Source organism: Carcharodon carcharias, chromosome 5 (genome assembly GCF_017639515.1).
Source record: "Carcharodon carcharias isolate sCarCar2 chromosome 5, sCarCar2.pri, whole genome shotgun sequence".
NCBI lineage: Eukaryota > Metazoa > Chordata > Chondrichthyes > Lamniformes > Lamnidae > Carcharodon > Carcharodon carcharias.
The window spans coordinates 121,674,208-121,698,752 of NC_054471.1; the positions used below are offsets into that span (position 1 = coordinate 121,674,208).

Genomic DNA, 24,545 nt, shown 5'->3' on the forward strand with positions numbered 1-24,545 from the left:
ACTGCATCTAATAATTTCTTAAAGAATTCCAAGTTTTTCAAGGTTTTCACATCCATTATTTCATATGGAAGTTCATTCCAAGGGTTGATTATTTGTCAGATGAAGAATTATTGATAGGAATCTTGAATTTATTTTTACTAGATTAGACTTGAGTTGCCCTCCGCTAAAAATTTAAGTAAAGGAATATTCCAAATTTGTCTATCCCACGCTTGTCGAAGATCACCAATTAAATGCCTGCTTCTCCATGCTAAAAAGGTTTAAGTTTTTTCCAGACCTTTCTGTGTAACTCCATCCTCTGACGCTGGGGGAGGGGGGTTTGGGTGGGATTTTTAAATTGTGAGTGCCTTAGTGGTGGAGTGCACCAATCGCTCGCCTGTGTCTGGAGTAAAGGCACCAAAGCCGCACTGAGGCTGAGACCTCATTTAAATAGAAACGGTGAGCTGCGGGTATCTAAGGGCTGTCTCAATGCAGCTTGCCGCATGAAGGCAGTACAACCAACAATGGGTAATTCAGTTGTTGGGGGGGGGGGGGGGGTGCGGGGGGGCGGTGGTGGTGGTGGTGGTTGTGGTGGGCACAGGAGGAAGGAGATGTACACAGTTGCAGAGGAAAAGCCTGGAGTGCCAGCACTCCTACTCCTCCTGACTCCACAGGAATACATTATAACTTACTGTTTTGATGCCACCTCTGCTGTAGCTGATGTAAAACTGATCAGAGAGAGTATTAGTGTTTTGAAAAGTGCAAAATATATGTTTTGTTCACTTTAAGTTACCATATAGAATTGTACCAGCAGAGGGGGCTTGCAAGCAAAAACAGAGGCCAGAATTTTTCTGTCGGCGATTTGGGGGCGGGTCTGCTCGCCAACGCGAAAATGACGCAGGATGACGTCAGGAGGAACCCCTGACATCATCCCGCCTCATTTAAATATTCAGGAAGGTGGGCAGACAACAAAATCAGCTGCCTGCCCGCCGACCTGTCAATGGCCAATTGAGGCCATTTACAGGATAATTAAGCTACTTAAAGGACCTGCCCATCCAAACTTAAGGTTGGTGGACAGGCCAGGAGTCCCAGCGGGCTTCTGAAAAAAACATGAAACCTCATTCACTGGCGGGATGAGGTTTCATGTCTGTTTAAAAAATCTTTAATAAAGTTTTTGTCATATTTATTAACATGTCCCATCTCGTGTGACATTGTTACATGAGGGGGACGTGTTAATAATTTTTTTATTATTCTGTTTTTGAGGTTTATGAAACTTTGACCCCGAGATAGCACTTTGACAGTTGGGGAAGCCCTCCCCCGCCCCCGCACAGCAAGTGCATAGCGCTTCCCATCGGGCAGCCCGCTGGGCAGGCCTTAATTGGCCCGCCCACTCAAATTGGCAGCGGGGCCTGCTTCAGCAGCGGCGATCGGCTGCCCGCCCGTTGCCGAGCCGATTGGGCCTGCCCGCCCATCAAGGGCAAAATTCTGCCCAGACAGTATGAAGAAGCTGTTTTAATAAAAAAAACCATGGTGCTGGTGCACTTCACTTCTGATCCGTTTCTAGTCCCAAGAACCTAGCACTGGTAGTGAGGATAATGCATAATAAGACTATATGAAATTCTTTGGAGGATTTTGCATATTGTCTCCTGAGAAAACAGCATTTTCAGTTGCAGAAAGTTTCAGACCTAGAGGAACACTCAAGCTGTTTCAAAAGCATAAATCTCAGATCAAACAGGCAGGAAAGCTTTAGAGAGAAGTTTCATCACTATTGCTGATGAAGGTGGAATTTTCTGTGCCCAATCTACCACGTATTGCTGTACATTTGGAACCATCATCTTCCTCCCATGTTGGCAAAAGCGGCTGTGATGTTTCAAAGGTGCTAGGGTAAGTTTTGCCATCACAGAGGATAAAATGAAAAAGGCATTACTTCTCCACTACGGTGGTGAAGAATTCATAGACATTTTTGAAACACTTAGACCGAGCAAAATGACTATGACTCAGCTGCAAAGGCTGAGTTTTTCCAGCATTTTCTGTTTTTATTTCAGATTTCCAGCATCCGCAGTATTTTGCTTTTATTTTATGCTAATGTGTTATTTCACACCTAATAAAAACACATCTTATGAAACAATGATCTACAAACACACGAAGCAATAGGCAAATGAGACAATTAACCAACATTGCACATGCTTGAGACAATTAGCAACCAAATGTGACTTTGGTAAAGTTGAACAGCTCAAAATGGAAATGAAAACACGAATCTTTGTCTTTCCTGTGTCACCAATGTGCCAGCAAGCACTGGAAAAAAATAGAAAGCACTCAGAACTGCTGGAGCTAGCAAGATCACTATCACCCTCAGAGTCCAGAGCTACTGAAGTTGACGCTGTCAAAAATCACACTCGAAGTTCAAATCCTGTGAACACTGTTCATCACTCACTTGAATGGAAACCACTTGCAAAGCAACAAAAGCAGTCTCACAGACAGATTTGTGACTTGTCCGAACAATGCTTCCATTGCCCACCACACCAGACAGTGTTCACGCAAGTTCTGTCGAAGGGTCATGAGGACTCGAAACGTCAACTCTTTTCTTCTCCGCCGATGCTGCCAGACCTGCTGAGTTTTTCCAGGTAATTCTGTTTTTTTTTTTGACACCAGACAGTGTCCTGCTACTGGAAAACTATGCAAAGCCTGTGGAAAACCCAACCACTTTGCTTGTGTTTGTTGCTCATCAGAAAAATCAAGTACGAAGACCAATACCAATGAAAGGGTGCCATGTATGTATACTGTAGCAACAGGCTGACAGAATGTCACCAAATTAAAGGCAAATGACCCTGATCATAATTTTGTCCTCTCTTTCAAACATAGCAACCAGCTATCTGTGACAGTGACCACTGGCTGCTCGAACGTAGATGCTCTCAGAGATACAGGAGCATTTGTCAATGTCATAGGAGACAAAACGTTTAACAAACTTCAGGATTGCCCCATTCTCTGCAAACCAGTGAACAAAAAAAATTTCCCTTACAACAGTAACAGACCTCTGAAAACTCATGGAACTTTTGAAACACCAATCTTATTCAAAGACACCAGAACGATGGCTATATTTTATGTCATATCTGAAGAATTTGACATGCTTACAGGTTTTCATAAGGCAAGAGATCTGCACGATTGCTGTCACATACTTGATTCCTACGCATACCAACAACATTCTTGAATTGTATGCTGATGGGTTCACTGGCATAGGCAAAGTGAAAGATGTTAGATGCAAGTTACATGTTGATCCCAATGTGCCCCCAGTAGTGTATCAACGATGAAAAATACCATTTCATGTCAGAAGCAGACTGAGAAAGAACTTCAACAGTATTTGACCTAAATATTATTGTTTAGGGGATGATCCTACCCCTTGGGCCTCACCCATAAAAGTCATCAAAAAACCCAAGAGCAAGAACCAGTTTAGAATCTGCTTTGACATGCAGATACCAAAGCAAGCAAAACAATGGGAAAGACACTTGACACCGACAATTGATATCATAGAGAAAGTACAAGGTGCTAAACACCTAGCCTCTATGTAGGATACAATCAAATTGAACTTCACGAGGCATCAAGATATCTTACAGTATTCTGCACTCAAGTTGGACTTTTTCATTACAAGAGGCTTAACTTTGGAGTCAATTCAGCATCTGGGTATTTCAGCACATCAGTCAGTCTGCATTTCAAGGACTTGAAGGCATGCTGAACATCAGTGATGATACCCTTATCTACAATGACATTGAGTGACACTTGGGACATGCCTACAACGTCTTAGAGAATGTAACCTCACCTTGAGCAAAGACAAGTGCTTGTTCAATGAAAGAAGAAACAAGTTCTTCAGTCACATGTTCAGTGTCGAAGGAGTATCCCCTGATTCGTGGAAATTTGAAGCCATTGCATATGCTGCAGATCGTACAAAAGTGCTGGGAGTCCAGAGTCTGTGAGGAGTTATCATGTACTGGGGTTGCTTCATTTCTGACATTGTTACATTATCTGGCCCTACCTACACGCTCTAACAAAAGAGACTACAAAGTGGGAGTGGACTACATTACACAAACAAGCTGTACATCAGATCAAACAACAGTTGTCAGCAAGTTGCACAAATGTCTATTTTGACCCTGAGAAAACCACCCAGCCAGTTTTGGATGCAAGCTCGATTGGCTTAGGTGCAGTTCTTGTGCAAAAAAACAAGACAGGGAATGCATCAACTGTTGCGATGGCAAGCCAATCACTAACACCCGTAGAGCAACGTTATTCACAAACAGAGAAAAGCACTCTCAATCCTACGGGATATCTTACACTTTCACCCCATTTGTATGGAAGCGATTTTGAAGTCACATCTGATCACAGGCCACAAGGGAGCTTATTCAACAATCTATACACTGTAGCAACCACCCACTCGAATAGAGCATTGGATACTCAGCTACAAAAGCATGAGTTCCATGTTGAGTATAAACCAGGCAAGCTCAGCTCAGCATCTTAACTATGTAAACCTAAATGCAGTGCCAAAATCGCTAAAACTAGTTGACATCAAAGCGGCAACAAAACAAGGTGAGGGGTTACAACTATGCAAGACAGCTACAAAATCATGAAACTGGAAAGATATGATCGAAAGAACATCTACAAATGAAGTCGCTCACATGCTACAAAGTCTTCACAATGTTCCATATGAGCTTACTGTTCTCAATACCTCTGATCTCGTGTTCCACAACAACTGCATTGTCATTCCACAATCATTGAAGGAATATGTTGTCGATATGGCACATGAAGGTCGCAGGGAATTGTCAACCCCTTAGGGAAAAGGTATGAATCCCAGGAATTGACCACATGATTGAACGCAAAATCAATCAATGTTTGTCATGTCTAGCAACCATAATGTCAAATCTTCATCATTGACAACTACAGCAGATTCCCAGTTGTGGAAATAGTTATGTAAACTTCAACGGAAGCAGTCATACCAAAGTTTGAACCAATTTTCACATTGTTTGAAATCCCTCAAAAAGTGAGAAGTGACATTGTACACCTATTCAACAGTGATGAGTTCAGTAAATTTGCAAACTATCTAGGTTTCACTCAATGAAAAATCACACCAAATGGCCAAGAGTTAATAGAGAAGTCGATAAACTTATGAGGACCTTCATTAAAGCAATATGCAGAGCTACAGCTGAGAGCAAGTCAAGGACGCGAGAACTGTATCATTTTCTTCACAATTACAGAGCGATTCCTCACTCAACTACTGGAAAGGCTCCAGCTACACTCATTTTTGCACACCCTATGTCTTCCTGAGCTCCCCATGGAGCTGACGATTGATATGTAAGTGAACATGATCATGAACAGAAGGATGGAATGAGAGTAAACCACAGAATCACACAGTGCAGAAGAAGCCCTTTGGCCCATCGAGCCTGCACCGACATGTGAGAAACACCTGACCTACCTACCTAATCTCATTTACCAGGACTTGGCCCATAGCCTTGAATGTTATGACGTGCTAAGTGCTCATCCAGGTACTTTTTAAAGGATGTGATGCAACCAGCCTCCACCACCCTCCCAGGCAGCGCATTCCAGACCGTCACCACCCTCTGGGTAAAAATGTTTTTCCTCACATCCCCCCTAAACCTCCTGCCCCTCACCTTGAACTTGTGTCCCCTCGTGACTGACCCTTCAACTAAGGGGAACAGCTGCTCCCTATCCACCCTGTCCATGCCCCTCATAATCTTGTACACCTCGATCAGGTCGCCCCTCAGTCTTCTCTGCTCCAACGAAAACAACCCCAGTCTATCCAGCCTCTCTTCATAACTTAAATGTTTCATCCCAGGCAACATACTGTTGAATCTCCTCTGCACCCCCTCAAGTGCAATCACATCCTTCCTATAATGTGGCGACCAGAACTGCACACAGTACTCCAGCTGTGGCATCACCAAGGTTCTATGCAACTCCAACATGACCTCCTTACTTTTGTAATCTATGCCTCGATTGATAAAGACAAGTGTCCCAATGCCTTTTTCACCACCCCACTAACATGCCCCTCCACCTTCAGAGATCTATGGACACACCACCAAGGTCCCTTTGTTCCTCAGAACTTCCCAGTATCATGCCATTCATTGAATACCTCCTTGTCAAATTACTCCTTCCAAAGTGTATCACCTCACACTTTTCAGGGTTAAATTCCATCTGCCACTTATCAGCCCATTTGACCATCCCGTCTATATCTTCCTGTAGCCCAAGACACTCAGCCTCCCTGTTAGCCACTCGGCCAATCTTTATGTCATCCGCAAACTTACTAATCCTATCCCCATATAGTCATCAATACAGCAATACAGGAAATTTAGAGCTACTTCACTAAAGGCAGGAGATGAAGTACTTGTGAAAGGTAATGGTCATGTTGGAAAGGAAACATTCCCTTATGACATCCAGCCATATGTTGTGACCAACACATAAGGACCAATGATCACATTGAGGATACCTTCCATCACATTGTGCAGCATTATCATTAAGCTAAATCGGATAGATTTCACAACTCAAAGCGGGGCAACTGTGAGGTGCTATGGGCCACCAGCAGCAGCAGGATTGCACTCAATCACAATCTGTAACTTCATGGCCCAGCATATCCCCCACTCTACCATTACCACCAAGCCAGAGGATTGATCCTGCTTCAATGAAGAGTGCAGGAGGGCATACCAGAAGCAGCACCAAGCTTACATAAAAAAGAGGTGTCAGCCTAGTGAAGCTAAAACAAAGGACTACTTGTGTGCCAAACAGCATAAGTAGCAAGTGATAGACAAAGCTAATTGATTCCACAAAAAACGGATCAGATCTAAGCTCTGCAGTCCGGCCACATCCAGTCGTGAATGATGATGGGCAATTAAACAACACACTTGAGGATGCACAAATATGCCCATCCTCAATGATGAAGGAGCCTAGCACTTTTTTTTATTATTCATTCACAGGATGTGGGCTTCGCCTGCAGGGCCAGCATTTATTGTCCATTCCTAGTTGACCTTGCGAAGGTGGTGGTGAGCTGCCTTTTTGAACCACTGCGGTCGATGTGGTGTAGGTACACCCACAGTGCTATTAGGGACCGAGTTCCAGGGCTTTGACCCAGCAACAGTGAAGGAATAGCGATATTTGCAAGTCAGGCTGGTGAGTTACTTAGAGGGGAACTTCCAGTTGGAGGCATTCCCATCCATCTGCTGCCCTTGTCCTTCTAGATAGTAGTGCTTGTAGGTTTGGAAGGTGCTATCGAAGGAATATTGGTGAATTTCTGCTGTCCATCCTGTAGATAGTGCACACTGCTGCTACTGTGCGTTGGTGGTGGAGGGAGTGAATGTTTGTGGATGTGGTACCTATCAAGCGGGCTGCTTTGTCCTGCATGATGTCAAGCTTCTTGAGTGTTGTGGGAGCTGCACTCATCCAGGCAAGTGGGGAGTATTCCATCACACTCCTGACCTGTGCCTTGTAGATGGTGGACGGGCTTTGGAGACTCAGGAGGTGAGTTACTTGTCACCCGATTCCTAGCCTCTGACCTGCTCTTGTAGCCACAGTATTTATATGACTAGTCCAGTTCAGTTCCTGGTCAATGGTAACCCCCATGATGTTGATAGTGGGGGATTCAGTGATGGTAATGCCATTGAACATCAAGGGGCGATGGTTGTATTCTCTCTTGTTGGAGATGGTCATTGCCTGGCACTTGTGTGCTGCAAATGTTACTTGCCACTTGTCAGCCCAAGCCTGGATATTGTCCAGGTCTTGCTGCATTTGGACATAGACTGCTTCAGTATCTGAGGAGTCGTGAATGGTGCCGAACATCGTGCAATCATCGAAAAACATCCCCACTTCTGACCTTATGTTGGAAGGAAGGTCATTGATGAAGCAGCTGAAGATGGTTGGGCCGAGGACACTACCCTGAGGAACTCCTGCAGTGACATCCTGGAGCTGAGATGACTGACCTCCAGAGGAATCCGAGATGGATCATCCACTCAGCACTTCTGGCTGAAGATTGTAGCAAATGCTTCAGCCTTATCTTTTGCAATGATGTGCTGGCTCCTCCATCTTTGAGGATGTGGATGTTTGTGGAGCCTCTTCCTCCAGTGAGTTGTTTAATAGTCCACCATCATTTGCGACTGGATGCGGCAGGACTGCTGAGCTTAGATCTGATCCGTTGGTTGTGGGATCGCTTAGCTCTGTCTATCACTTCCTGCTTATCACTCCCTCCAGATGGTATACATCTGTGCCACCATCTCTGCTGGTGGGACAGGACATACCCAAGGATGGTGATGGTGGTGTCTGGGACATTATCTGTAATATATGACTCCATGAGGATGACTATGTCAGGGTTGCTTCACTAGTCTGTGTGGCAGCTCTCCCAATCTTGGCACTAGCCCTCAGATGTTAGTAAGGAGGACTTTGCAGGGTCGACAGGGCTGAGATTGCCGTTGTTGTTCCGATGCCTAGGTCAATGCAGTGTGGTCTGTTCAGTTTCATTCCTTTTTTGTGACTTCGTAGCAGTATGATATAACTGAGTGGCTTGCTAGGCCATTTCAGAGGGCTTTTAAGAGTCAACCACATTGCTGAGGGTCTGGAGTCACATGAAGGTCAGACCAGGTAAGGACAACAGAATTCCTTCCCTAAAGGAAATTAGTGAACCAGATGGGTTTTTACAACAATCGACAATGGTTTCATGGTCATTATGAGACTTTTAGTTCCAGATTTTTGTTGAAGTCAAATTCCACCATCTGCTGTGGAGAATTACCTGGGTCTCTGGATTACTAGTCTAGTGACAATAGCATGATGCCATCACGTCCCCTGATGCCTCCCCATCATGCAAAAGATGAAATAGAAGCATTTGCAAAAACCTTCAGCGGGAAGTGCCATCTCAGCCTCCTTCAGAGGTCCCCAGCATCACAGATGCCAGTCTTCAGCCAATTCGATTCACTCCATATGATATCAAGAAATGGCTGAAGGCACTGGGTACTGTAAAGGCTATGGGCCCTGACAATATTCTGGCAATAGTACTGAAGATTTGTGCTCCAGAACTTGCCGCGCCTTAGCCAAGCTGTTCCAGTACAGCTACAACACTGGTTTCTACCCAGCAATGTGGAAAATTGCCCAGATATGTCCTGTACACAAAATGCCGGACAAATCCAACCCAGCCAATTACCACCCCATCAGTCAACTCTCAATCATCAGCAAAGTGATTGAAGGGGTCATCAACAGGGCCATCAAGCCGCATTTCCTTAGCAATCACCTGTCCACTGATGCTCAGTTTGGGGACACTCAGCTCCTGACTTCACTACAGCCTTGGTTCAAACATGGACAAAACAGTTGAGCTCCCGAGATGAGGTGAGCATGACTGCCCTTGACATCAAGGCAGCATTTGACAGAGTGTGGAATTGAGGAGCCTTGCAAAACTGGAATCAATGGGAATCGGGGGAAAACTCTCCACTGGTTGGAAGTCATACCAAGCACAAAGGAAAACGGTTGTGGTTGTTGGAGGTCAATCATCTCAGTCCCAGGACATCACTGCAGGAGTTCGTCAGGGTAGTGTCCTTGGCCCAACCATCTTCAACTGCTTCATCAATGACCTTCCTTCCAACATAAGGTCAGAAGTGGGGATGTTCATTGATGATTGCACAACGTTCAGCACCATTTGTGACTCCTCAAATACTGAAGCAGTCCATGTCCAAATACAACAAGACCTGGACAATATCCAGGCTTGGGCTGACAAGTGGCAAGTAACATTCATGCCAGGCAATGACCAACTCCAACAAGAGAGAATCCAACCATCACCCCTTGACATTCAATGGCAATACCATCGCTGAATCCCCCACTATTAACCTCCTGGGGGTTACCATTGACCAGAAACTGAACTGGACTAGCTATATAAACACTGTGGCTACAAGAGCAGATCAGAGGCTAGGAATCCTGTGAAAAGCAACTCACCTCCTGACTCCCCAAAGCCTGTCCACCATCTACAAGGCACAAGTCAGGAGTATGATGGAATACCCTCCACTTGCCTGGATGAGTGCAGCTCCCAATGACACTCAAGAAGCTTCTCAACATCCAGGACAAATCAGCCTGCTTGATTGACTTCCCATCCACAAACATTCACTCCCTCCACCACAGACACACATTGGCAGCATTGTGTAACATCTACAAGATGCACCGCAGGAACTCACCAAGGCTCTTCAGGCAGCACATTCCAAACTCATGACCACTACCATCTAGACTGACAAGGGCAGTGGACACATGGGAACACCACCACTTGGAAGTTCCCCTCCAAGCCACTCACCATCCTGACTTGAAACTATATTGCCATCCCTCCTAAACAGCACTTTTGGTGTACCTACACCACAGGTACTGCAGCAGTTCAAGAAGGCAGCTCACCACCACCTTCTCAAGGGCAATTAGGAGTGGGCAATAAATGCTGGCCCAGCTAGTAATGCCTACATCCTATGAATGAATTTATAAAATATCACTGTTCAACACGGTCACAAATCATCACACAAATTCTTCAAAGCACTGAAAGCACCATTCATTATCATTGAATTTGTTTCCCACATTGAAAAGCAGGCTGATTTGTCCTGGATGTTCTGCAGCTTCTTGAGTGTTATTGGAGCTGCACTCATCCAGGCAAGTTAGATTATTCCACCACACTCCTGCCTTGTAGATGGTGGGCAGGGTTTGGGAAGTCAGGAGTGAGGTACTCACCACAGGAGCTGTTCTGGTGGGATGGGCTTCACTTGAACCATGGTGGGACCAGTGCCCTGGAGAACTGAATAACTAGGGCTGTAGGGAGTGCTTTAAACTAAACAGAGGAGGTAGGGTTCTGGAGAGGGACACGTTGGCTTATAAAGCAAAAGATGTGGCAGCATTGCAGGGCAGCTATTTAGGTAATGATACCAGAGTGTGACAGGAAGGGACAGAGTGTACAAACATAAAAAGAACAGCAACTAATAGGGTCAAAGTGGGAAAAAATGGTAAAAAAGAAAAATTAATGGCTCTTTACTCAAATGCACATAGTATTCGGAACAAAATATATTATTTAACAGCACAATTAGAGGTTAATGGGTATGATCTTATAGCCATTTTGGAGACATGATCACAAGGAAATCAAAGCTGGGAAATAAATATACAGGGGTATGTGACTTTTTGAAAGGACAGGCAGGAAAGAAAAGGTGGTGGGGTAGCTTTGTTAGGATGAAATGGAATAAGTACAATAGCAAGAAAGGATTTTGGATCAGTAGATGTAGAATCCATATGGGTGGAGGTAAGAAATAACAAGGGGAAGAAGACACTGATGAGAGTAGTCTATAGTCACCCTAAAAGTAGCTATACTGTAGGACAGAGAATAAATCCGGGAATAATGAGGGCATGTAAAAAAGGCAGCATATTAATCATGGGTGACTTTAATCTTCATGTAGATTGGGAAAATCAAATTGGCAGAGGTAGCCATGAGCATGAATTCATAGAGTGTATTCAGGACAGTTTCCTCGAACAATATGCTGTGGATCCAACCAGGGATCAGGCTATTTTGGAGCTGGTAATGTGTAATGAGGCAGGTTTAATAAATGATCTCAGAGTAAAAGATTTCCTGGGAAACAGTGATCATAACATAGTAGAATGTAGCATTCAGTTTGAGTGACCTGCTAGGCCGTTCAGAGTCAACCACGCTGCTGTTAGTCTGGAGTCACATGTAGGCCAGACCAGGTAAGGATAGCAGATTTCTTTCCCTAATGGGGTTTAGTCAGCCAAATGGGTTTTTACAACAATCAATAATATTTTCATGGTCACCATTACTGAGACTAACTTTATATTCCAAATTTTATTTACTGAACTTAAATTGCACCAGCTGCTATGGTGGGATTTGCACCCATATCCCCAGAGAATGGACCTGTGCTTCTAGAACACTAGTCCAGTGACATTACCAGTATGCCACCCTCTTCCCTACTTCTACTTTGAATATTTTTGAGGAATAGTCACTCAGAATATTAAGTATTTTGTGCTTGTCTGCATTTATAAGCCCATTTGCTTATTTTATGGTTCACACCTCTTCCAGGACTGTCCTCTTGCTGTTGTGGTACTGAAAAAAATGTTGTTACATTCTACATCAGCTGCTTTGATATTTTCGATGTCCCTTTCGACCCTTTGTTCACCTGTTTTTGCTTGATCTTTTATTCATCCCAATGAGTCACTTCATCTTTTTCTCTCCAGGATTTGCAATTTGCCATCACTATTTTACTTAAATCAATGTAATAAATTATTATTGTACTGTTGGTTGAAATCTTAATTTTACAATTCATATTTTGATTTCTTACTGAAGAAAATACTAAGTGTTGAACTGAGATATAGGGCAGAATTTTGCCGTCGGTGAGCAGGGGGCAGGGCCCGCTTGCCGATGCATAAAATGACGTGGGATGATGTCGGGTGGAACCCCTGACATCATCCCGCCCCATTTAAATTTTCAGGAAGGCAGAGGCACAGCAAAATCAGCTGTGGGCCCACCGACCTGTCAATGGCCAATTGAGGCCATTAACAAGATCATTTAAACAGGTAAAGGACCTGCCTGTCCAACCTTAAGGTTGGCGAGCAGGCCAGGAGCCCCGGTAGCAAATAGAAGAAACATAAAACCTCATCCACCGGCGGGATGAGGTTTTATGCAGGGTTTTAAAAATTTTCATAAAGTTATTATGTAAATTATGAACATTTCCCATCTCATGTTGTCACATGAGGGGGGACATGTTAGGGAATTTTATTTTCTATTTTTAATATTTTTCAACATGGAAGCGATCTCCCTGAGGCAGCACTTAACCTCAGGGAGAGGTGTGCTCTTTTGTGCGCATGCGCGAAAGAACGCACACTCGCTTTTGGGGAATCACCCCCAGCTTGCACAGGAAGCACATAGCGCTTCCTGCCGAACGTCATGCTGAGCGGGCCTTAGTTGGCCCGCCCATATAAAATGGCGGCATGGCCCGCTTCTCTGGCGGGGATCGGCTCCCTGCCCGCCGGAGATTGGGTCAGGCCCGCCCGCCCAACAGGCAGAAAATTCTGCCCATAGTATGTGAAGAATAAAAAGACTTAAACCACGTACTCAAGTTCATCTTCAGCCATTTCTTCGTGTTTTTCAAATGATCTCTCACGCATCTCTGCAATCATCTTTTCAATATGCTTTTGCATGTATTGCAGATTTTTCTCTGTAACCCCATCTTTGATTCTCAGTGTTTCATTTAATTTTATAGTTTTTTCTTTTAAATCTGGAAAAACAAACAAAAGGAGCCAATTTCAAAATATAAAATTCCAAACGGTCCAAGATTTTCATTTATATAAGATTTCATTATAATGTCTCTCAGAAATGTGAAAATATTTCACCCAAATGAATCATTTTGGAAAGCAGTTATGATTATATCAGTGTAATTTTGCATACATCATAAAATCATTGGCCGAAAGAAAAATACAAGAGAATTCCCCGTACTTCTTGAATTGTACCATGCACCTTTATCATTTATCTGTACCACCAGAATAAAAACATTGGATGTCATCATCACCTCATCAGAAAGGCAGCCCCTCCAACAATTAAGTACCCTCTCAGAATCTGCACTACTACTTTATCTAGGTTACCCTAGCTTATTTGTTTGAGCGCATAATCGTCTAACTTAGATAGTTACCGTTTGAGACAAATTGCCACAACAGGGATAATTTCACAAAATTGTGATCTCTCTGGCATGCCAAGAGCACATAGCAGAAATTTGCATACAGGCTCCCATAATATTTTGCTGATTGATTTTATTGGATAGAAAATTATAGGGCACACCAGCCTGCATTCCTGATAATTCACCTCCAGTGAGCCAGTATTCCCACAGATAGCAACATTTTGTAAATTTGGCCTTAATATTTTTGTTTATGTCTAATTATAAGCACAGTGGTGCTGAGTTCATACTTATTGATTACTCTCTGATTTGATAATAGAAACACAGAAATGACTATTTGCTGATTTTACTTTTAATCTTAAGGATGTGTGAAACTCAAATCTGAAGCCTTAATTATACAAAATGTTAACAATCCTCATGTTGCTGCACTGAATGAGACTTCACAGAATGCACACAATTGATATTGGAATAAATTGCTTTCTCCTAATTGTTAATTGACACATGTGGGATGCGTTTCTATATAATGTAACTATATAATTGTGCTACTTGCTGTAAAAAATGCGCTGACATCAGCTGGAAAAGTGCCACCAGTGCAAATACTCGTGCCTACACTTGTCATTCCTTCATTAAGATAATTCAAATTGAGTCAAGATCTTGCACCAGGATCTGGCTGGTGTAAAAGAGGTAGAAATAACATCCTATCACACACAACCTCTAGTTTTTCTAAAATGTTCATGGAGACATAAATGTAGGGCAAAAAAAGACTGAAAATTAAATGCATAATGGTCAATTGGCATAAAAGAGAAAACCAGTGATGTTGGTGATAAATGTAAAATAAAATTTTACCAACCCATCAACTTTACACAAATAAATAGGTCTGAACAGCAGCCTGAAGTGTACATAAGGCTTGGAAGACTCCAATAAATAGAAATGTTATTGTCATAGCCTGAAGATTTTCAACATGTAGAGCTAGATTTTCATGGAGGAGCCAGGATGGCTGAGCCTGGAAGCTTAATGACTCAGCAGACCCATCACATATAAAAAGGATCCCATTTGCCATATTTCCATTTTGGGGAGGCAGAGGTGGAATAGTGTCTGGCTTGCCACCGCTGGAAGAGTCCACAGGTGGCTGTGGAGGCAGGTGAGTGCCAAAGAGGGATCATTAGAAGGCCCACCGCGGTTCTCTGGGCCTTTGGTCTGGTTGTATTAAAGACTATTAAGCCCTCTAGCTCTCACCCCTCACATTCCCACACCCCAACATCCCCATATGCTCCCACCATGCCCCCCATGTCCCCACCTACTTCCATGTGCCCTCCATGACCTGATACCCCTCCATACCCCCATCATATTGCCCAATTCCTATGACTTCATGTGCTTTCATGTCCACATGCTCCCTCATTACATCACTGATTCCATTAATGAATCTTGAAGCTCAGCCAAGCATTCATAATGAGGCCATCTGTAGAAACAGATGTCTGGCCACCTTTTTTGATGCAGTTGCCAGATGGCTTCGTTTTGAATGATTTGTTAATTTCCAAGACTCAATAATGGTATCAGCCCAGCAGGAAGTCTGTTTAGATAGCTTGACGGGAGTATTAGCTTTGATTGACTTACATATTTATGAGCTTATAATAAATTATTCTTTCTTTGATGTGGCATTTCAATGTCTGCATGTTTATTTAGAGAAGCTTAAAAGGTGTGAAGTTTGTGAAGTGAGGTAAAACTTCTGTTATTGATCTTATGAATGGCTGTGAATGATACTTTGGTAAGGTTGTAAGAGTAGCAATTTTTTCGAAGGAGATCTTTTTGGATGCTTTTTTAATTAATGAAAATTTCAAACACTTCTTACTGTTAGTATATGACTCATTGGTTATGTACATAGTGCACAGAGGGTGAATAGGTATGGAGAATGTGGGGTGGTGCTTGGAAGAAGTGTGGGGGCAATGGAAGGCATTTGGAAGGGACATGGGGAATATGAGGACATGGAAGGAGCATGGGGGTTATGAGGGGGCATGGGGTTACGGGTGTGCATGGAGGGCCAAGGGGGCATGGAAAGGGCATGGGGGATATGACGCAACATGGAGGGGAACGGGATTATGAGTGGCCATACCTGTCAAAAGGTTCTCAGATCAAGACTATGGTCCATGACTACTCTGAGAAGCTGTGAACCATGAGTCCTTGAGAAGCTGGACAGACTCCACAACAATTGTGGGAATGGGATGAGATGCCTACCCCCACAATGGAGCCAACTAGGTAGGGAGTGCAGAATGTGGGCTGGCTATCTGCTTAGTTATCCCGGGGCCAGCAAAAATTGCCAGAAACAGGAATGGAGTGGGAATCCCAGAATCGGGTCCCACCCGCTGTCTCTAAAGTCCTGCGGAGTTGACTCTATAAAAAGTCCAGGCTATAGGTACCTATCATGTTATGTGAAATTAAAACACTATCAAAAGTCAAGGATCACAGCAAGTGATGTCCAGAGCTTGACAATGAAAAAGCATCCTCATGATATTAATATAAATGTGGTGATGTCTACCTTCAGAAGCCAACACAGTATATCTGATGGAATTTTCTAACTCCATTGCTCGTTTGTAAGTCTTCTCGGTGTCCTTATCAGTTTGCTCACCATCTGCTGAAACTTTTGTTGTCTAATTTTAATATAAAAATAATTCAGTTAAAAATGATTTGGCCAGCAAAAAAGGGTTTGAATTAATATTATTTAAAATTAATTTGTACATATACTTGTCAAATTTAAAACATATTCAACAATTTATAATAATAGAAGCAAAAGTGCTTTAATTCACTGTAAAACTCTTGAACTATTACAACAGTAATTTTTAGACTATTACTATACATTTAATCCTTGTTTTTATTTATTAAAAGTATTTCATAATTTATAATAAAATGTTCACAAATGCAATAAACATTTATTTACTATATAAAAGTTTTATCACAAATGGTGAAAATATTAAATAAATCCTCTAAAACTAAATCCTCTCATTGTATGTGCTGAAATCAGGTATTACCAAGCAGAAATGTTAAGCATTCATCTATATTTTGCTGTTAAGCCTGCATTACTGTATCTATCCCTTACCCTGTTCAGTAATTCATCCATCTCTGTGATTAAGGTATCCAGGTTACTATCAGCCAGCTGTAGAAGTCTCTCTGGTGCTCTCTGAGGTGACATTAGGTACTGCAGATATATGAACAAATTCATTAATTACAAGAAATATTCAGAGTAAGCACTGAAATATATAACTCACGAGTTTGTATTTTTGTTCATTTGAAACACAATTAGTATATAAAAGACAAATGAACATTTTGTATTTTGCACAGTTGAACTTGCATTTACTGAACAACACACCAAAGTTATCAAATGTAAAACATTATGCCAGCTACTATGAATAGCATAAAAGCAAAAAACTGCGGATGCTGGAAATCCAAAACAAAAACAAAAATACCTGGAAAAACTCAGCAGGTCTGACAGCATCTGCGTAGAGGAGCACAGTTAACATTTTAAGTCCGTATGACTCTTCAACAGAACTAAGGAAAAATAGAAAAGAGGTGAAATATAAGCTGGTTTAAGGGGGGTTGGGGGGGGGGTTGGTGGGACAAGTAGAGCTGGATAGAGGGCCAGTGATAGGTGGAGATAACCAAAAGATGTCATAGACAAAAGGACAAAGAGGTGTTGAAGCTGGTGATATTATCTAAGGAATGTGATAATATTTAGCCTATTTCAATCCCTTACCCCCACACCACCCCCACTAGGGCTATCTGTACCTTTATTATCACATTCCTATCCAGCTCTACCTGTCCCATTACCCCCCCATCCACCCCCCACCCCACCCCCCGCCCCCCAACCAGATTATATTTCACCTTTCTATTTTTCCTTAGTTCTGTTGATGAGTCATATGGACTTGAAACGATAACTGTGTTCCTCTCCGCAGATGATGTCAGACCTGCTGAGTTTTTCCAGGTATTTTTGTTTTTGACTATGAATAGCATAATCTTTTTATAAATCTTAGTGGCATAATCCAAGAAAAGTAACAAAGAAACTCAACCAAATTATAAATTTTGTCCTCAGAAGTCAATACAAATGGAAATCAGGAGAGGAGGTGGCTAAATCTATATTGTCTGTTATACATTAACATTCAAAGACAAAATCACACCCGTGACTTGTACATTTCACAAGTGCAACAGTACCACAGCTGTTCTAAGGCTGCTTGTTAGCTTGAGTAAAATCTAACTTTTCTGGCACAATGGTATTCAGAAAGAGTGGGAAAACTGGACATTCACTGAAGAACATTGGGATGTGTGACTGAAGAAGTTACAACAGAGGAATGTGGAAATTTGGCAGTCAGTGAGAAGTAAGCGCAGTAGATGGCTAGGTCATCTACTTGCTATAAAAGTCATCTCAATGCATCACAACAAGACAAGTTTTTCTTTCAGGTTCTTAGCCCTTAAAATCACTCAGTGGACAACATGCAGCATATCTGCCCAATAGTAATACTGCATTGTTTGGCATGTTTTTGTATGAACAGCAATTTGCTGCATTCCCCCATGTTAACACATGTCCCCTTTCTCTGTGCATGGAATTACTAAGATTATATAGCTGGTATCAGGGAAGAGAGAAAGCTAGCTGACTGCATAAGCACCTACCAAGCACTCCACAGTGCATAGGCACAAAGTCAGAAACATTCAGTCTGGAGAAATAAGATAGAGAGGGTCAAGAGGTTTAAAATAAGAGAAATAAGATAGAGAGGGCCTAGTAAGGCACCCAGCACCTGCGAGAAGGAGCAGGCAAAGGTAACCATAGACAAGCAACATAAAGAAGAGGGAGTTAGGGAGGGTAAAAACAAGAAAATGAGTGCCCTGGCAAATAAAACTTCTGTGGCCTGTTTGATGTGGTGGTGAACTAAATTCTGATTAAAGTGGCAAATGTCACCAGTGGTGGCTTGAGAGATTCTAGTAGCTTGAAAGTTGAATGCAGGGTTGACCTACATAGCAATAAGCAGAGTTGTCTCTATGCAGGACTGGCACCTGACATTTCTGGGGGATTCTCTCACGGCAGATTGATGGAAGCCCCCAAAAAAGATGCAAATAGTTAAATATGGTCATTTACTTTGTATCTCTGGTGCTCTGCCAATTTCCCATTGAAATAATGACAGGAGGTTGAGGGAATGCCTTGAGAATTTAGAGCCCATGTCTATAGGTCAGACTTCTGTAGGTACAAAAATTGTCATGAATCAGGTGTGGGCATGTTTTCTCTGACATGACTAAAGAGATATGTCAGGGCTAAAATATAGAGTCTGGGCCAAAATTCTGAGGGGGTATCAGATTGCTGAGGCACAAGTGTACTTGCTTTTTCTTCCCTCTGCCTGATTTCCTCTTTCTTTTCCAGATTCATGGCAGTCATTGGCAACACACATTAAGATACACATTCTGAGCAGTCTGGAAAGAGCTGAAGTTGGCAGTTTGTGGGTAAAACAAAGGGCAGAATCATCCCAGATTTGCACTAAGCGCAGTAGCAGGTGTTACCTGCCTGCTGTAATGTTGGATTTTCAGACTTCCCATCTCATTGATAACACATTCACGGGAAACACACTGGATCGCTGGCAGGCGGCCTCTGATTTGCCTGCCACACTGGTACCTCACTGCTTCCTCACTCCGGGTGCCATACTTAAAGTGCAATCGCATGTACAGTTCTCAATGCTTGCAGTTCAGGACTGCTCCAGTAAAGACATGGCCCCAAAAGCCAAGAAGAGTGCAGCCTTCCTGCCGCGCACCCCCACCCCCCCAAAACCCCCTCCACCCCTCCCCCGGTTCAGTGACACATTCCAGAGATGCCTTTTGGATACCATGGAGGTCTGCTGCGATGTCCTCTGCCCCCTCTCTTGCCACAGGAGGCCCATCAATCTCACCACCCCAGCTTGAGATGCGGTGGCAGAGGTGGTCAGTGCCAATGCTGCATATAGGAGGTAGGTCATCCAGTGCAGAAAAATGATGAATGATCTCATCCGTGCCACTAGGATAAGTCAACCATCTCATCACTCTCAACTCACCCACTCACAAGCCCGTCACACATTCAGTGGCATCTCACTCCCTGCCAATCAAGGGACATCACCTTTTACTCTCTCACACCTCCATCTGGCCTCATCTCCTCTGGAGACTGCCTCCTCATGTCCATGGCTCTACTTAGCACACAGCATGCCTGACATCCTTCTCATTTGGTCTGGCACACGCCTTGCTCACACTCTCTCCATCTGTCTTTATGCAGGACAAGATCGCACACAATCAACAGGAGAGGTCCCAGACCTGGGTGGAGTGCCAGACATCAAGGTCCTCACTCCATTCAAGAGTCACACGTTGAAGCTGGACGGAGTGAACTGTTCCTGCAGCGACAGTGAGGTCAGAGGCAAGCATCAATGTAAAGATCCTGCACCCGATCTTCCCTCTGTTCAGTGCTACTCTGAGTCCACTGTTCTGTATGTAACGTGGCTGCCAAGCACTAATAATCTCCACTTTCTCTGCTGGATAAATCTGACACGTTGCCCTCAGGCAACCTCAATCCCGAGCCCAGCACCGAGAGCATCTCGGATGAGGACCCTGAGGGCAGCACCGTTGAAGACCCATCACTGTGCTCACCCACATCCTCCACCAGCGCAGCGACACACACCTTGGTTGGACCTAGATCTAAAGCAGCCTCGAGAGCACAATCTAGTGAGGACAGTACACAATATGTTCTAGAGCAGGTGGAGGCAGGGACATCGAAAGTTGCCGGCACTCGGAGGACTGCTGAAGGCAAGAAATCTGCTGAGTACAAATCAGATGATGAGCCTCTGGACTCGGTCCTCAATCAGTTGGTGGAGCTGCAAAGATAATCATGGGAACACCAGGAAGGGATGTCCGCTGCACTCCTCAGATTGCAAGGGACGATGAAGGAGTCCGTCCAGCTTCAGTCTGAGGTGATAGCGCCAACATGATGACACACGGAACTCAACACTGGAAGGATGGGGCTACCATGGAGACCTTGGTCCAGGACATCGGTCCTCCGTTGCTGCACAGGCTGAACTCCATTGCTGATGCCATAGTTGGCTTGCAGCAGTGACAATGCGAGAGCGATGCGGGGCAGTTTCCTGCACCCTCCAGTCCACCTCCACCCCACACCCCCAGCTTGTGCTTGTGTACTTCTTTTTGGTCTGTGCTGCCTTGCCTCCCCCCTCCCAGCCCCACCTGCAATCGAACCCTTGCCCTGGCACTGCACTGAAAGCCAGCTAGGAAGAAGTGACTTACCTGTGCCCACCATCCTCCCTTCCCCTGCACCAACTGAATGTGTGGTGCCTCTTCCTTGATGTCCTGTGGGTGATCCTCACAAGCATTGCGTAAGGTTGTGTGCAATCACCTCTTGAGTTCCCCTCGAAGTTCAGCTCGCCAGATGCGTGCCTTTTAAAGGCAGGTGTAAATCACACCATTCTGAAGTCACACTGACGTGGGAGGTAAATTTGACATGGGGGGGACGATTGCACATGTGGGCACAATGATGAGATGCAAAAGCATTAAAATTAAGTTCCCAACATTAAACAGCAGGAAACCCGGCCCACCATTGATGGGCAGAGCAGATGATTGCAAACTGGTTTCCTGACTGTGTAAAAGATCACTGGAAGTATTTAAAGAGGAGGCAGATAGATTTTTGAAATATCGGGGAGCTGAGGGCTATGAAGAGCTGGTACAAAAGAAGAGTTGTGGCCTGGGACAGATCAGCCATGATCTTATTGAATGGCAGGGTAGGCTTAATGGGCCGAATGGCCTACTCCTGCTCCTATTTCTTGTTATTTATGTGCTAAAACCGATTGTTGGCCTCATGACCCTCTGAGAGAAAAAATGTCACCTCAACTTCATTTTAAATGAGCGATCCCTTATTTTTAAATTGTGACCCTAGTTCTAGATTCTCCCACAAGAGGAAAACATCCTGTCCGTATCCACACTGTCAAGACCCCTCAGGATCTTATATGTTTCAATCAAGTCGCTTCTTACTCTTCTAAATTCCAGCGGATACAAGCCTAGTCTGTCCAACTTTTCCTCATAAGACAACCAGCCCATTGCAGGTACAAGTCTGGTAAGCCTTCTCTGAACTGCTTCCAATGCATTTACATCCTTCCTTAAATAAGGCGATCAATACTGTACACGATACTCCAGATGTGGTCTCACTAGTGCTCTGTACACCTGAAGCATAACCTCCGTACTTTTGTATTCAATTCCCCTCGCAATGAATGATAACATTCTATTAGCTTTCCTAATTACTTAGTGTACCTGCATACTAGCCTTTTGCAATTCACGACTAAGACACCCAGATCCCTCTGCATCTCAGAGCTCTGCAATCTCTCATCATTTAGATAATATGCTTCTCTTTTATTCTTCCTGCTAAAATGGACAATTTCACATTCTCCCACATTATGGACAGGACATTCCCCCCATCAGGGACGAAGTTGAAGGGTAAGCGTGCGCAGGCGCATTTCCAATCAACTCTCCGATTGTGGGCGCAGCGCCATTTTACGTGGGTGGACCAATTAAGGCCCGCCCAGTGTGACGTCCACTGTGCGCTCCCTGTGCAGGTGGGGGGGGGGGGGGGGGATTCCCAAAATCGAGAATGCGCTCTTTCACACATGCGCACGAAAGAGCGCACTCATCTCCCTGAGGCTTAGTGTTGCCTCAGGGAGATCGGCTGCTCTGTGACAGAAATTAAAAATAGAAAAAAAATCTCTGACATGTGCCTCCATGTGACACTGTCACATGAGTTGGGTCCATAATTTTAACAAAAACTTTATTCAAATTTTAAAAAACCTACATGAAACCTCATCCCACCCATGGATGAGGTTTCATGCTTTTCCTAATTCCCGCTGGGGCTCCTGGCCTGCCCAGTAATCTTAAGGTTGGACTGACTGGTCCATTAATTAGTTTAATTACTCTGTCAATTGCCTCAATTGGCCATTGACAGCTCGGCGAGTGCGCAGCTGATTTTGCTGTGCTCCCACCTACCGGAAAATTTAAATGGGGCGCGGTGATGTTGAGAGTTCCGCCTGACGTCACCGTGTGTCATTTTCCGCGTCGGCGAGCGGGATCCGCCCCCCACTTGCCGATGGGAAAATCCTGCCCTATACTTTTCCTACTCACTTAACCTATTTATATCTTTTTGTAGCCTCCTTTTGTTCTCTTCACAACTTACTTTCCTACCTATCTTAGTGTCATCAGCAAATTTTGGAACGATCCCATCCATCCCTTCATCCAAGTCATTTATATAAATTGTAAACAGGTGAGCTCCCAGCACTGATCCCTGTGGCACACCACTTGTTACAAAATGCCAACCTGAAAACGACCCATTTATGCCTACTCTCTGTTTCCTGTTAGCCAGCCAATCTTCTATCCATGCCAATATATCACTCCCTATACCATGAGCTTTTATTTTCTGCAATAACCTTTGATGTGGCACTTCATCAAATGCTTTCTGGAAATCTAAGTATAGTACATTCACCAGTTCCCCTTTATCCACAGCACATGTTACTTCCTCAAAGAACTCCAATAAGTTGATTAAAGATGATTTTCCTTTCATAAAACCATGTTGACTCTGCCTGATTACTTTGAACTTATCCAAGTGCCCTGCTATAGCTTTAATAATAGGTTCTAACATTTTCCCTATGAAAGATGTTAAGGTAACTGGTCTGCAGTTTCCTTTCTGTCTCCCTCCGTTTTTGAATAATGGAGTTATATTTTCTATCTTCCAATCTAGTGGGACCTTCCCCGAATCTAGGGAGTTTCAGAAAATAAAAGCCAATGCATCAACTACTCCACTAGCAACTTCTTCTAAGACCCTAGGGATGAAGTCTATCAGGACCCGGGCACTTGTCAGCCTGCAGCTCCAACAATTTACTCAGTACCACTTCTCTGGTGATTGTAATTTTCCTGAGTACTTCTCTCCCTTCCACTTCCTGATTTATAGCTGCTTCCGGCATGTTACTTTTAGCCTCTATCATGAAGAGTGATGCAAAGTCCCTGTTCAATTCATCTGCCATACCCTTGTTTTCCATTATCAATTCTCCAGACTCACTTTGTTAACTTGTTTCTTTTTAAAATATTTATAGAAACTCTATCTGTTTTTATATTTCTGGCTAGCTTTCTCTCATACTCTAATTTTTCCTGCCTTATTAGTCTTTTTGTCATCCTTTGCTGTTCCTTATATTCTGTCCAATATTCTGACCTGCCACCTATCTTTGCACAATTATATGCTTTTTCTTTAAGTTTGATACTATCTTTAACCTTTCTAGTTAACCAAAGATGTTGTGTCCATTCCTTGCACTTTTTCTTACTTGTTGGAATGTATCTATTCTGTGTATTCTGAAATATCCCTTTAAGTGTTTGCCACTGTATCTCTATTGACTTAACCCTTAACCTAATTTGTCACTTTAGCCAGCTCTGTTTTCATGCCCTCATAATTGCCTTATTTAAGTTTAAAAAAAAGTCTCTGATCCACTCCTCTCTCCCTCAAACTGAATGTAAAATTCAACTATATTATGGTCGCTGCTACCTTGGGGCGCCTTCACTATGAGATCATTAATTAATCCCATCTTGTTGCACAATACTCAATATAGTATAGCCTGCTCTCTGGATGGCTCCAGAACATGCTTATCTAAGAAAGTATCCCGGAAACATTCTATGAACTCCTCATCTAGGCTACTTTTGTCCATCTGGCTTTTCGAGTCTATTTGTAGATTAAAATCTCCCATGATTATCACTGTGCCTTTCTGACAAGCTCCCATTATTTCTTCCTTTATGCTCCACCCTACCATGTTACTATTAGGGTGACTCCGACAAGTGACTTCTTGCCTTTACCATTTCTCATCTCTACCCAAA

General features: G+C 43.5%; 1 protein-coding gene across 2 annotated transcripts in view; it reads right to left on the bottom strand.

Moving 5' to 3' along the window:
- lama2 (laminin, alpha 2) overlaps window positions 1–24,545 on the bottom strand; it is a 588,604-nt gene that overhangs the window by 121,121 nt on the left and 442,938 nt on the right. For both annotated transcript variants that reach the window (XM_041187590.1, XM_041187589.1), the window contains exons 34-36: window positions 16,735–16,833; window positions 16,177–16,288; window positions 13,088–13,250 (exon numbers count right to left, since the gene is read on the bottom strand). In XM_041187590.1, the coding sequence (XP_041043524.1) occupies window positions 13,088–13,250; window positions 16,177–16,288; window positions 16,735–16,833 (374 nt within the window). The remainder of the gene's footprint in view (window positions 1–13,087; window positions 13,251–16,176; window positions 16,289–16,734; window positions 16,834–24,545) is intronic.